The sequence below is a fragment of the Lampetra planeri genome, chromosome 41 (genome assembly GCF_965212315.1).
Source record: "Lampetra planeri chromosome 41, kcLamPlan1.2.h2, whole genome shotgun sequence".
In the NCBI taxonomy this organism is placed as follows: domain Eukaryota; kingdom Metazoa; phylum Chordata; class Hyperoartia; order Petromyzontiformes; family Petromyzontidae; genus Lampetra; species Lampetra planeri.
Window position 1 is genome coordinate 7,648,917 of NC_136147.1, and position 12,865 is coordinate 7,661,781.

A 12,865-nucleotide genomic window follows, 5' to 3' on the forward strand; every position below is an offset into this window, starting at 1 on the left:
GTCTCTCTATCCCAGTGGTCACGTGGATTTTCTCCGGGTCCTCCGATTTTCCTCCACATTTAGAAACATGCTTTTAGAGAATTTTGATGCTATTGATTTCCACGTGATAAGCCACTGCGTCGAGTTATAATTTGTGGCCAGGTCGCCTCTGAAAAATAGCTAAATAGCTCAGTGGGCCTTACCTTATAGGTCGGAGTGCGTTTTGGAAAACTGAACCAAATTATGAAAAAAAAACCATACTGACAGGGGTAAAGATTTAAAGTGTTTAATCATACATTAGCCTTATAACATACGGATCAGAAACACTGACGCTGAACAATTAATATTGAACAAAAAGCTGGAAATGGATTGTGTAAAGAATTGCACGCTAACGAATTACACACCGAGAGAGCAAGGGGGGAGCACCAGTACCGGATTATCAGGGAGCAAAAGTAGCTACACGTGTAGTAGCTACATATGTAGCAGCGACTACATATGTAGTCGCTGCTACATATGTAGTAGCTACACGTGCTACGGGCCCCGCACTTTCAAGGGCCCCGCGCTAAATGCTTTCAAGCTATCAATTCCGGTTCAGTGATTCTGCACTTGCTCTATTACTATAGTACTATACCGCCTTCAACTTTTACGAACGACTGGGTGTTTAAGGTTAGCGATTTGTCGAATTATCCGGCTGTATAGCAAATGAAAAAAATACAATTAATTTACTATGCAAGTTAAACATGTGTGTTTTAATATTTACGTGTTTTTATTTTATTTAGGGCCCCTTTATAACATATGCTACACCCCCCCCCCCACTAGCTTAATCCGGCACTGGGGAGACCGTGCGAGCGAAGAGACATCGCCACACAACCGAGTGCCATCCCGCAGCGAGGGTTTTCTCTTATATAATAAATATATAGGACACCTATGCGATCACAATCACGTGCTATATGGTACACTGCGAGTATAATGCCGCCGCGTCTTTCGCCAAGTGCTTGAACTGTGCGTGACGAGCTCTCCGGAGCCCCCCCCCCTCTCGAGGGGTTATTAGGCCGAGTCTGAACCCATCCTGCCGATCGACTTGGCGTGTTGAACCCGTTTGCACCGCTGGGTGGGACAGAGGCGGTTGTGGGTGGCTGGGTTTTAGGAGAAATTCGCGACGTGGCTTCAACTAACGCGCCGGGGAGATCGAGCTGAATCGGTGACCTCTGGGATCGCAAGTGCGTATGCGGTCGAGTACCGTATTCTTCGGATTATAAGACGCACTTTGTTTTATTTCTCCCCCTCCCCCATCCCTGTATCTTAGAGCAACAGATGGGTGTGCGTTTTATAATCTTGTTGTATTATGCATTTACTGTTGTAGCGGTTAGCATACTGCACTACGAACCAGGCGACCCGGGTTCTATTCCCGCTCACGGCCAACACCAGTGACGATTATCTGAACCAGTCCTGGGCCTCCCCTAGGTCAACTCAGCCTCAAATGAGTAGCTGGTGCGGTGTGTAGTAAACATCGCCACTGGGGAGACAAAGGCGGCCCGGCGTGGTGCTGGCCACCCACCCCCTCGTGTGCCGCGCCCATCTTCAAAGGTGTTATTCGCTAACAGCACTTGCCCCAACAGTCTGTTAAAGGCTATACAGGGGATCTTTGTCTGTTTGTTTGCTGTGTTTGTTTAACTCGATTGACACCAGGCACACGTTTGGGGTGCCTCTCACTTTCCGGACAATCTTACAATCTGGAGAATACGGTGATCCATGGCAGTATTCCTGCGAACCCATAAATCTGACCCCATATCGAATCCCTACACGTAAGCCCCATATATATATGTCCCTGCATCAACCCGATAGTTAATCGCTGCATCTCATCCTACACCGCACTTAACACATTACATCTGTAAACTGTGATCCTCACCCAGTATCTCAAATCCTTGAATCTCACGGCTATATTTAATGCATTTATCCCCGATGCCACCCAGTGTATAGCCCCTGTATGTAATTCCGACACAATAACCGCAGATTATTCCTACACAATAAGTGATGTGGGGGTGGAAATTAAAACTACAACTATTTTATGATCAGGTAAGGCTCACCGAGCTGCGTAGCTCTTTTTCAGAAGCGACCTGGCCACAAATGATGGCTCAACGATGTTGGCTTAGCGTGTGGAAATTTATAGCAGCCAAAAATACTCTTGAATCCACGCGACCATGGCGAGAACATGCCAACTCCAGATATACAGCAGGCGTCAGGGTTGGGATCGAACGCGACAACCTCCCGTATACCGGGCGAGGTAGTTAACATCTCGCCACCGCGGCAACGCCCTGGCCAGGTGATCTCTTTTCACTTCTTCTTGGTTCTTTCGGTAAAGTCACGTAGAAGGGAAGTAATAAAATAATAAAAATAAAACATAATAAAATTATATAATATTATTACATTATGGTATTATATTATTTTATTATATTATTTTATTATGTTTCATTTTTATTATTTTATTACTTCCCTTCTACGTGACTTTACCGAAAGAACCAAGAAGTTGAATCCCTGCAGTCACGAAAGCTTTAAATCTCTTTTCACTTGTTGCACCGGAGCCGACGCCACCCAACCCAACCACGCCACTGCATCCCACCCTTGCCTACAAGCTCAAGGGGGGCACTGCGGCGGTGGTGGCGGGGGGCGCTGCCGCCAGCCGGTGCCGCGCCAACTGCTTGGCCTTGAGCAGCGCGGCCTGGGGGGCCACGGGAACGTGGGGGGAGACGCCGGTGCGCTCCCAGCGCGCCAGCAGCGAGCGCTGGCCCGGCACGGCCAGGTAGAGGTGCGTGCCGTCCACGTGGTAGGTGTGTGCCGGCAGGCAGCCGACGCCCGTAGTCTCGCCGATGAGGAGCGCGCGGCCCAGACGCTTGAGCACGGCCGCGAACTCCTCGGCGGCGCCCAGGGTCTGACGACTCGTGAGCACCAGCACGGGCTTACGCGAGCCGTAGCGCTTGCCTGCGTGTGCGCGTGTGAACGTGTGCGCGTGTGAGCGTGTGCGCGTGTGAGCGTGTGCGCGTGTGAGCGTGTGCGCGTGTGAGCGTGTGCGCGTGTGAACGTGTGCGCGTGTGAACGTGTGCGCGTGTGAACGTGTGCGCGTGTGCACGTGTGTGTGCGTGAACGTGTGTGTGTGCGTGAACGTGTGTGCGTGTGCGTGCGTGAGCGTGTGTGCGTGCGCGAGCGTGAGCGTGCGTGTGCGAGCGTGAACGTGCGTGTGCGTGCGTGAACGTGCGTGTGCGTGCGTGAACGTGCGTGTGCGTGCGTGAACGTGCGTGTGCGTGCGTGAACGTGCGTGTGCGTGCGTGAACGTGCGTGTGCGTGCGTGAACGTGCGTGTGCGTGCGTGAACGTGCGTGTGTGTGCGTGAACGTGTGTGTGTGTGCGTGAACGTGTGTGTGTGTGCGTGAACGTGTGTGCGTGTGCGAGCGTGTGTGCGTGTGCGAGCGTGAGCGTGCGTGTGCGAGCGTGAACGTGCGTGTGCGTGCGTGAACGTGCGTGTGCGTGCGTGAACGTGCGTGTGCGTGCGTGAACGTGCGTGTGCGTGCGTGAACGTGCGTGTGCGTGCGTGAACGTGCGTGTGCGTGCGTGAACGTGCGTGTGCGTGCGTGAACGTGCGTGTGCGTGCGTGAACGTGTGTGTGCGTGCGTGAACGTGTGTGTGCGTGCGTGAACGTGTGTGTGTGTGCGTGAACGTGTGTGTGTGTGCGTGAACGTGTGTGTGTGTGCGTGAACGTGTGTGTGTGTGCGTGAACGTGTGTGTGTGTGCGTGAACGTGTGTGTGTGTGCGTGAACGTGTGTGTGTGTGCGTGAACGTGTGTGTGTGTGCGTGAACGTGTGTGTGTGTGTGCGTGAACGTGTGTGTGTGTGCGTGAACGTGTGTGTGTGTGCGTGAACGTGTGTGTGTGTGCGTGAACGTGTGTGTGTGTGCGTGAACGTGTGTGTGTGTGCGTGAACGTGTGTGTGTGTGCGTGAACGTGTGTGTGTGTGCGTGAACGTGTGTGTGTGCGTGCACGTGTGTGTGTGCGTGCACGTGTGTGTGTGCGTGCACGTGTGTGTGTGCGTGCACGTGTGTGTGTGCGCGGGAGCACAGTGGGGAGCGGTAGTGTAGTGGTTAGCGCGCCGCGCTATGAACCGGGCGACCCGACTTCGATTTCGGCTCACGGCCAACACCGGTGACGATTATCTGAACCGGTCCTGGGCCTCCCCTAGGTCGACTCAGCCTCAAACGAGTACCTGGTGCGGTATGTTAAAACATCGCCACTGGGGAGACAAAGACGGCCGGGCGTGGTGTTGGCCACCCACCCCATCGTGTGCCTTGCCGGCCTTAATAAGTGCTCGCTGACAGCACTTGCCCCAACAGTCTGTTACAGGCCACACGGGGGGGCCTTTGTCTTTGTGTGCGGGATCACAGTGGCGAGGCACCGGTGGTGCATCCCGGCCACTCAACCGGCCCGTCCCGGGGGCCTCCTACCAGCGGGCCCTCGACACTTCGCGTGGCCTCAAGGTGGCACCTCGCCTCGCACAAGCGCCGTGGTGACACCACCGCCACCGAGCAGCTAACGGTGGCCGCTGTTGCTGCTGCTGTGCGTTGTGGGTGGATGAGTGGGGGGCAAGTGGATGAGAAGGCAGGCAGATGGGTGGGCAAGGGGGGGGGGGCTGTTGTGGGAAGGCGAGAGATGGGTGTGTGGATTAGGTGGTCAGACAGATGGGTGGCTAGGTGGGTAGGCAGATGGGTGGGTATGTGGGTAGGCAGGTGGTTGGATAGACAAGTCGGCAGGAAGGTGAATGGGTGGGCATGAAGGTGGGTGGGTAAGCAGATGGGCAGGTTGGTATTTTGGTGGGTAGGAGCAAGCAGGTGGGTGGGTAGGTGCGTTAGCAAGGTAAGTGTGGACAGGCGGGTGGATTGGTGGGCAGCATAACATAAGTTCTGATGCCAACAATGATAATGCCAATAACAATAACATTGCAACATCGGCAATGGTGATGACAATACTAACAAAAACAATCAATAGGAACAATCACAATAAAGAAACACATTACTGTAATGGCAATGCGTTCTGCTGAGAACGCATCATGACAATCTCTGTTCCACTTGTATGGTTTAATTGCTATTGGTCATATGGTAGTCGTAAGCTAAATTCGTGTATCGAAGCTCACACTATAACTCACGACGGATGCATTCGTGGGTTATAGACACAGCGGCAATTGATTTGTTTGATTACATAAGGCAACAATTCAATATTCACACTTGTACCGATCTTAGAATCATGCATTGTGTGTGTGTGTGGACACCAAATCATAATTCCATCCAATAAAATTCCCACCGGATTATCCCGTTGAACCGGCCTATTCCACGTTGTTTTACTTACGTGTGTATGCACGCTGAACGTCTTTCGCACTGTACGTAGCCAACGGCGCTAATCGGAGGTGCGGAGTGAAGAACAACCAACTAAACACACACACACAAAACTAGCAGTTCTGAATAAATGGCCTTTCAAACTGGATAATTTGAAAGTGCACTGCTCCGGTGGCTGCCTAACATCGGAAGGAAGAGCGTTTCGAGACCACAGCCGCAGAAGCGCATCTGAAAGCGCACGATGCCGTGAGCGTTGTACCTGCCGGGCTCGCCGCTGTGTTGCGTGCCGTGCTTTGTTTACCGGGTAATCGCGCGATGGTCCACATCTGCTGGGTGGTGTTGGACCGTCTCGTGTAGACGCTGTCGAGCAGAACCGGCTGATCTTCATCAAACAGATAGGAGGCGAGTGTGGGGATGGAGGAGATGGGACCTCCTACATTGTACCTGCAGTGCAACAACATCATCATCATCGCTCATTCTGGACTGAGCTCGGACTCAATGATGAATCGATTAACTTTATAATCGATTGAGAGTTTAGCAGAGACAATATCGTTCTAGACATAGCCATTGAAGTGCGTGTGTGTGTGAAAACTGATAACCGTGGATAATTGTAATCTAATAATATTCATAACCTTGGATTTGTATAATTTATCTTGCAGCCCTCGGTCAAGACACTGTTGGATGGAGGTCTTCTTCCCATGCTGCGTGGCTCACGAGGATTGTTTGACCATACTTCACTGCTGATGAACAGTTAACGCAAGCCAAATGTTGCAAGTGCTGATGGGAAAGTGGTAAAGGATGTGTCGCAAACGCTTTGGTTCACAAATTCCGATTCCCCCACAGTCCACGCTTACCGAATTACCAGAGGTGTGGACTCGAGTCATGTGACTTGGACTCGAGTCAGACTCGAGTCATGAATTTGATGACTTGCGACTCGACTTGGACTTGCATAACAATGACTTTGTCCCACCTATGAGATGTGGACTCGAGTCATGTGACTTGGACTCGAGTCAGACTCGAGTCAGGAATTTGATGACTTGCGACTCGACTTGGACTTGCATAACAATGACTTTGTCCCACCTATGAGATGTGGACTCGAGTCATGTGACTTGGACTCGAGTCAGACTCGAGTCAGGAATTTGATGACTTGCGACTCGACTTGGACTTGCATAACAATGACTTTGTCCCACCTCTGCGAATTACCGACAATCGCTCTGACGAGTACAGCGTCTCGCGGATTCATGCGGCGAGGTTGGCAAACGTGGAAATGCCGACAGTCTTGGAACAAGCGACGCCACCCAATCAACCCCAATCGGAAACGAAGCCGAAGATTTCCAAGTCTGGATCTACAACTTGTAAATGTGGTGTCACAGCGCCACCTGGTGGTAGTAAGAATAATAATAACCTCTGATAGAAGAGTCATGTCATCAGGTGGAACCATCACAGCCACGACAGCTGATACAGCTGTCGTGGCTGTGATGGTTCCACCTGAAGACGGAAGCTTGTGTTGCCTCCGAAACGTCGTGATTTTTATTTTATTTATTTTATTTTACTTTTATTAATTTTAATGTTTTTACCTACGTGACTTTACCGAAAAGACCTAAGAATATGAATCCTTGCAGTCACGAAAGCTTCAAATCTAGAAGTCATGTCATCACAAACCCACTTGCTGTACTTGCAGGCGGGTGTCACGCGCATGATGGCCTCTATGGCTGAGCCACCAATCTCGCCCCTAGAGGGCTGACTCACGGTCGGGCACCACCACCCCGGGCTTCTGTATTTATGACGAGACGTTAACTACCTCGTCCTGGTATACTGGAGGGCGTGGGTTCGATCCCCGACCCTGACGATGCCTGATGTATATTTGGAGTTTGCGTCCCTCTCTCTATCTCATCATCATCATCATCACGGTGGCTAGGGGATGTTAACTCCCTCGCCTGGTATACACGAGGTCGTGGGGTTCGATCCCGATTCTTGACACCTGCTGTATATTTGGAGTTTGCGTGCTTCTCTCCCCGTGGTCGCGTGGGTTTTTCTTCGGGAGTCCTCTGTTTTTTTTTAAAATCCTTTATATTAAGTTCACTTGCTTGCTTGCTTAGGACCGTGCAAATCTTTCGGTCGTGTTTTAACCCACTTCCCGTGATCCAATCGAGCTGACATTTTCCACACAGACTCGTTGTGCGTGACAATTAATGTTCGTGAAAAATGTTTTCCAAAATTTTACACTTTTTAGGACAAAAATATTATATTTAATTACCAATTACTTAATGCTGCCATGCAATCATCTGACCCATAGGTGGCAGCCATCTCAAGCCAGAGGACGAGAGGACTCTAGCCGCCACGCATATAAAGGATTTATAGTGAAAAACTTTGTTTTTACGGGTTTACTTGTTGCTTCTTCCACATTTAGAATCGACGCCACGCGTCTAGAGCATTCGGCTCCGATACATTTCCACGCGACGAAGACGACACTAAGCCGCTACATTGAGCCGCCATCGTTTGCGATAGACAGGATCGCTTCTGATCAAGAGCGATGTACAAGCTCAGCGGGCCTTACCTGGTAGTAAAAAACAAACACCATTTTTTTTTTAACTTTGTGGCGATTGTATCGGGGAAAGGGGGGTGGGTGTTTGGGGGAGAAACCCGGCACCTCAGGTCGATGATGAGGATCTCGGTGTCGCAGATTTTCTTCCACACGTGCTCCACCAGCAGGTGGGCCACGTGCTCGAGCGCCTCCAGGTCGCTGAACAGGTCGAAGCGAAGGTAGCCGATCTTCCCCTCCAACACGTCCGTGATGAACGAGAACTTGATGAGGTCCTCAAACGACTCGGTTGGAGGCATCTGGGACAAAGACAAAGATTCCACCACCCGGTATAGCCTCGAACAGACTGTTGAGGCAAGTGCTGTTAGAGAGCATCGATGAAGTGGGTTGCTCGCTAGCACCTTGCCCGGCCGAATTTCTCTCCCGAGTTGTGATGTTTACACATTGCATCAGGTACTCATTTGAGGTTGAGTCGACCTAAGGGAAGCCCATGACCGGTTCAGATAATCGTCGCCGGTGTTGGCCGTGAGCTGGAATTGAACTCGGGTCGCCGGGTTCGTAGTGGCCTATGGGTCCCCACTCTGTGACGCACACACACAGAAGCGAGTGCGACAAGCAGCACTTTGCGAGGAGCCTGCTCTGATTGAGAACGTTAAACTCGTCGCACGAGCCAAGAGCACGCATCGCGTTTTAGCAAACGTTCGTGGCCCATCACATTGTGATGTTGACGCATAATAGTGTCTCAAAGTGTCTCTCTGCTCAAATGAGCGTGGGCCAGCGATTGCTGTGAAACTCTCACGCAGAGTTGCTGCTTGTATTGACCCTGCGCGGTTAAGAAGCGTGCAAAGACGCTTGAACTAAGACTGATAGACAGGAAGAGGAGCACATGGGTTAGATAAAACACGCAGGATACATACACAATGATGAGTGTTATGAACATGCGCTATTTAGGATCATCAAGAACCAATATTAATTCATGAGGCTCAGAAATTCTAGATTTAAAGCTTTCGTGACTGCAAGGATTCACATTCTTAGGTTTTTTCCGGTAAAGTCACGTGACTTTACCGAAAAAATCTAAGAATATGAGGCTCAGAAAGTCAGATTATGCCAAACATAAGATGCCGAACATTCTCAAGCGTTTGTTGTGAATACTTGTAAATTCACTGCTAATTCTTAAACAATAATAGTGTCTTTGTGAGCCCCGAGCATTAACATTCAGAGCACGTTGTTCATGCCCAGGGCTCAGTATTAATCTTCATGGCTCAATAAACTAAACTCTGATGACTCCTGGGTTCCAATGGAAAATAATGAGGTCCACACACCACCAGTGTCCTGCAGAGGCACCATTAGCCAGCTTGATAGACAGAACACTGTGTACGAGTCATACAGAGTGGGTATTCCTTTCTTTCTTCCTCCTGGCTTTAGTCGCACACTTCGTGGGAGGCAAGCGACTAAGTTCGGTAATGATGGGAATCTTAATTGCAGGTCTTCAGCAAATGCGTAACTTTCGGCTGAGCCTGCCCTGCGAGTATATGACCAATCTGCCTCCGGTCCGACGGACTTGATCGCGTTAAATGCGCGTGGGCACGACGTTCACCTGCATGGGCACGATGCCCGGCATCCTGTCCGTGGCATGCTCGGGCACGCACACCGCCTTGAGGTGGCGGTCCCCCGTGATGAGCTGCAGGTGCACGGTCAACTTGAAGGCGAGCTCCTCCTCGGACCTCAGGGCTCCGTACTCCCCGGCCGCGAGCAGCGCCGCCAGCTTGCTGGGCACGCCGAGCGCGGCCTCCGCCCTCGAGTAGCCGTCGGCCACCAGCTTCCCCGCCGTGCGCAGGATGGACGGGGCGTCAGCGCGCAACGCCGCCATGCGCAGGGCCGACTGCAGCGCTTCGGACGCCTTGGTGTGCACGTGCGGCTCCACGCCCGCCACGCTCCACGTGCGTCCCCCCGAAGGGCTCACGCCGGCCTGGTTGGGGATGAAGACGTAGAGGCGGCTGTCCCCGATGCGGTAGGTGCCCGTGGACAGCGAGCCGCCCGCCGTGGGCTCGCCGATCACCGTGGCCCGCTTGAGGTCGCTCATGACCCTCGTGAGGATCTCGCCGGCCGAGCCGGTCATGTGGCTCGTGAGGATGTAGACGTCCTTGCTGGCGCCGTAGCGCTGGCCCAGCACCCGCGGGACCGTGAACACCTCGGCGCTGCTCCTGCTGGGCCGGTCGAAGACCGTGTAGAGGTGGCGCGGAGGCGACGCGTCGAAGAAGTACGAGCAGAGGATCGGGATGGACGTCGAGTAGCCGCCCATGTTGTAGCGCACGTCGATGACGAGCGAGCGCGTGCCGGAGATCTTGTTCCACACCTTCTCCACCAGCTGAGGCCCCACGTGCTTCAGCACCTCGGCGTCGGTCATCATGTCGAAGCGCAGGTAGCCGACGTTGCTGGCGAGGATGTCCACCTTGAAGACGGTGTCGATGAGCACGCTGAGCTCCTCGGGAGACGGCACGCTGGGCGTCTTGTCCGCGTCCATGCGCTCGATCTGCAGGTCGCTGTAGAAGGCGTGCAAGCGGTGGTCGCCCCAGATCTCGTGCAGGTCCGAGGTGAGCTGCGAGGCAAGCGCCTCGTAGTCCACCACCGAACGGTACTTGCCCTCGCGGTACTTGAGGAGGATCTCGGCCGTGGCGTTCTCGCCGTCGCTCAACATCGCGTAGTAGCCCTCCACGAGCGAGCCGGCCAACTCGAGCAGCGACACCATTTTCGGGTGGAAGTCGATGATTTCCTTGGCCGCGTCCAGCGCGTTCTCGGCCAGCACGATTGCGTCGGGCACGACGCCGCCACCCAGCCAGTACTCGTCGTTGTTGTCGATGAAGTTGATGATGGGCACGGTCATGTAGAGGCGCGTGTCCGAGAGGCGGAACGCCAGGCTGTGCGCCAGCCTGCCCGCCGTGATCTCGCCCACGATGGTGGCCCTGTTGAGCGACTGCATGAGGTAGGTGAACTCCTCGGCCGCAGTGGCCGTGTGCTGGCTCGTGAGGAGGTAGACGCCCTTCTTGGAGCCGTAGAGCTGCGACGTGAGGTTCGACACCGTGTGGAACTCGGCGGTGACGTTGCGCAGCCTGTCGTACACCGTGTAGAAGTGCACGGGCGGCGACGCGTCCTGGAAGTAGCTGAGCACGATGGGGATGGCGGTGGAGGAACCCCCGAGGTTGTAGCGGAGGTCTATGATCACGTTGTCTGTGGGCTGGATGCGCTCCCACACCTTGGAGACCAGCTGCTTCCTGAGCTTCATCACGGCCGACGCGTCGCCGAACTCGTCGAAGCGGAGGTAGCCGATGTTCCCCTCCAGGACCTCCACCTTGAACACGCTGTCCACGATGGCCTCCAGCATCTGCTCGTCGTCCGGCAGCGGCGCGGGTGGGCCCGGGGGGATCGGCTGCGCCAGCGGGGGCCACTCGGGCTCGCGGTTGCTCACGACGAGACGCGGGTCCTCGGCCACCGACTGCAGGTCCTGGGTGAGCTTCGACGTCAGGTCCTCCACGGACACCACGGAGCCGTACTCGGACCACGAGAGGTGGTCCGCTATGGCCGAGGCGCGCTCCACGAACGTGTAGGAGCTGAGCAGGAGTTCGCCCGCCGCCTCGACGGCCTTGCGGGCCACGCCGCGAGCGTTCAGGATCTCCAGGGCCTTGTCCAGGGCCCGCTCGGAGGGCGCGCTCACGCACGGGAAGACGCCCGTCAGCTCCCAGCTGCGGCCCGTCAGCGGGCTCTGGGACCTCGCCGTGGGCACGGTGACGAAGAATCGAGAGTCGCCCAGGCGGAAGCGCTCCACCTCGAGGGAGCCTCCGGCCGTCTGCTCGCCGATCACGGTGGCCCGGTGGAGGTGTTTGAGCACGTAGGCCACGTTCTCGGCGACTCCCTCGGTGTTCGCGCTCACGAGCACGAACACGTCCTTGTGCTTGGCGAAGCGGGCCCCCTGGAGGTCCGGCAGGGACCAGATCTCCTTGCTCTCGTTCGTGGGCCGGTAGTAGACCGTGTCCAGGTGCAGCACGGGCCTGGGCTCGCAGAAGCAGGACACCAGGTAGGGCAGGCCCGTGATGTCGCCGTGCGAGTTGTATCTGAGGTCCAGCACGAAGGTGTCCGTGTCCACCAGCCGGTTCCAAATCCTCTGGACGATGACGGGGCCCAGCTTCTTGATGGTCGCCTCGCTTATGATCTCGTCGGCTCTCAGGTAGCCCACGTTTCCGTCCAGCACCGCGAAGCTCGTCTTCTGCGGGATGGTGGCCAGCAGCTCCTCGAAGGTGGTGGGGCGGTGCTGCTCACCAGCGTCCCATCCCTCCGCGTCACCCTCCTCCCGCTCGCCGTCGTCGTCCACGTCTGGCACGTAGCTCACCGCGATCCTGGGGTCATTGAGGGCCCCCTGGATCCCCTCGGTGAGCGCCGACGCGGCGCTCTCGGGGTCGGAGACGCCGAGGAGTTCCCCGTTGTCCACCGCTCGCTGTATGGCTTCGTCCATGCCCACCAGGTTCTCGGGGATGCAGTAGTTGTCCAGCAGCACCTTGGCCAGGTGCAGCACCACGGCGGTGTCGAACTTATACTGCGCTTGGCTGTGGCACGTGGCGAGCGGCAGCAGCAGCAGCAGCAGAAGGCGCGTGGGGAACGCGGTGCGCTGCTCACGCGAGCCGGCCATGGTGGTGGTGGTGGTGGCCTCTGTCAAAGGCAGCGGCCGTGGTGTCCGAGCAAAGTGCCCGGGAATTATCAAGGACGTAATCCTCTTTGGTTGGCTTTCAGCAGATTAATCCGTGGGATTTGACGTGCATCGAGGTTGGAGCGGGAGTGGGTGGGTGGGTGGGTGGTGGGGTGCAGTTGGAGGACGGGTTGCGGGATAGTTGAAGCTCCTCTTAAAGTCGCCGTCAGATGGGTCTCGCTAGCGACGACACTTGGTTCACGCGAGAGGCGAACGGTGGCGATGCGTAAC

General features: G+C 54.8%; 1 protein-coding gene across 1 annotated transcript; it reads right to left on the minus strand.

Annotated features, from left to right (window-relative positions):
* Positions 1–2,467: 2,467 nt before the first annotated feature.
* On the minus strand, positions 2,468–12,577 carry RBP3 (retinol binding protein 3). The gene is made up of 4 exons (XM_078613185.1): positions 9,494–12,577; positions 8,005–8,195; positions 5,656–5,798; positions 2,468–2,958 (listed from the first exon to the last, which is right to left on the minus strand). The coding sequence occupies exons 1-4, from the start codon at positions 12,575–12,577 to the stop codon at positions 2,606–2,608; spliced, it is 3,771 nt and encodes a 1,256-aa protein (XP_078469311.1). The 3' UTR covers positions 2,468–2,605.
* Positions 12,578–12,865: the final 288 nt, after the last annotated feature.

Excerpts from the sequence above, each read along its gene's own strand:
- RBP3 (XM_078613185.1), bottom strand. The coding sequence starts at position 12,577 with ATGGCCGGCTCGCGTGAGCAGCGCACCGCGTTCCCCACGCGCCTTCTG. Across the intron at positions 8,196-9,493 it reads CGGGCATCGTGCCCATGCAG|ATGCCTCCAACCGAGTCGTT; the intron begins GTGAACGTCGTG and ends TCTTTGTCCCAG. Across the intron at positions 2,959-5,655 it reads GACCATCGCGCGATTACCCG|GCAAGCGCTACGGCTCGCGT; the intron begins GTAAACAAAGCA and ends GCGCACACGCAG.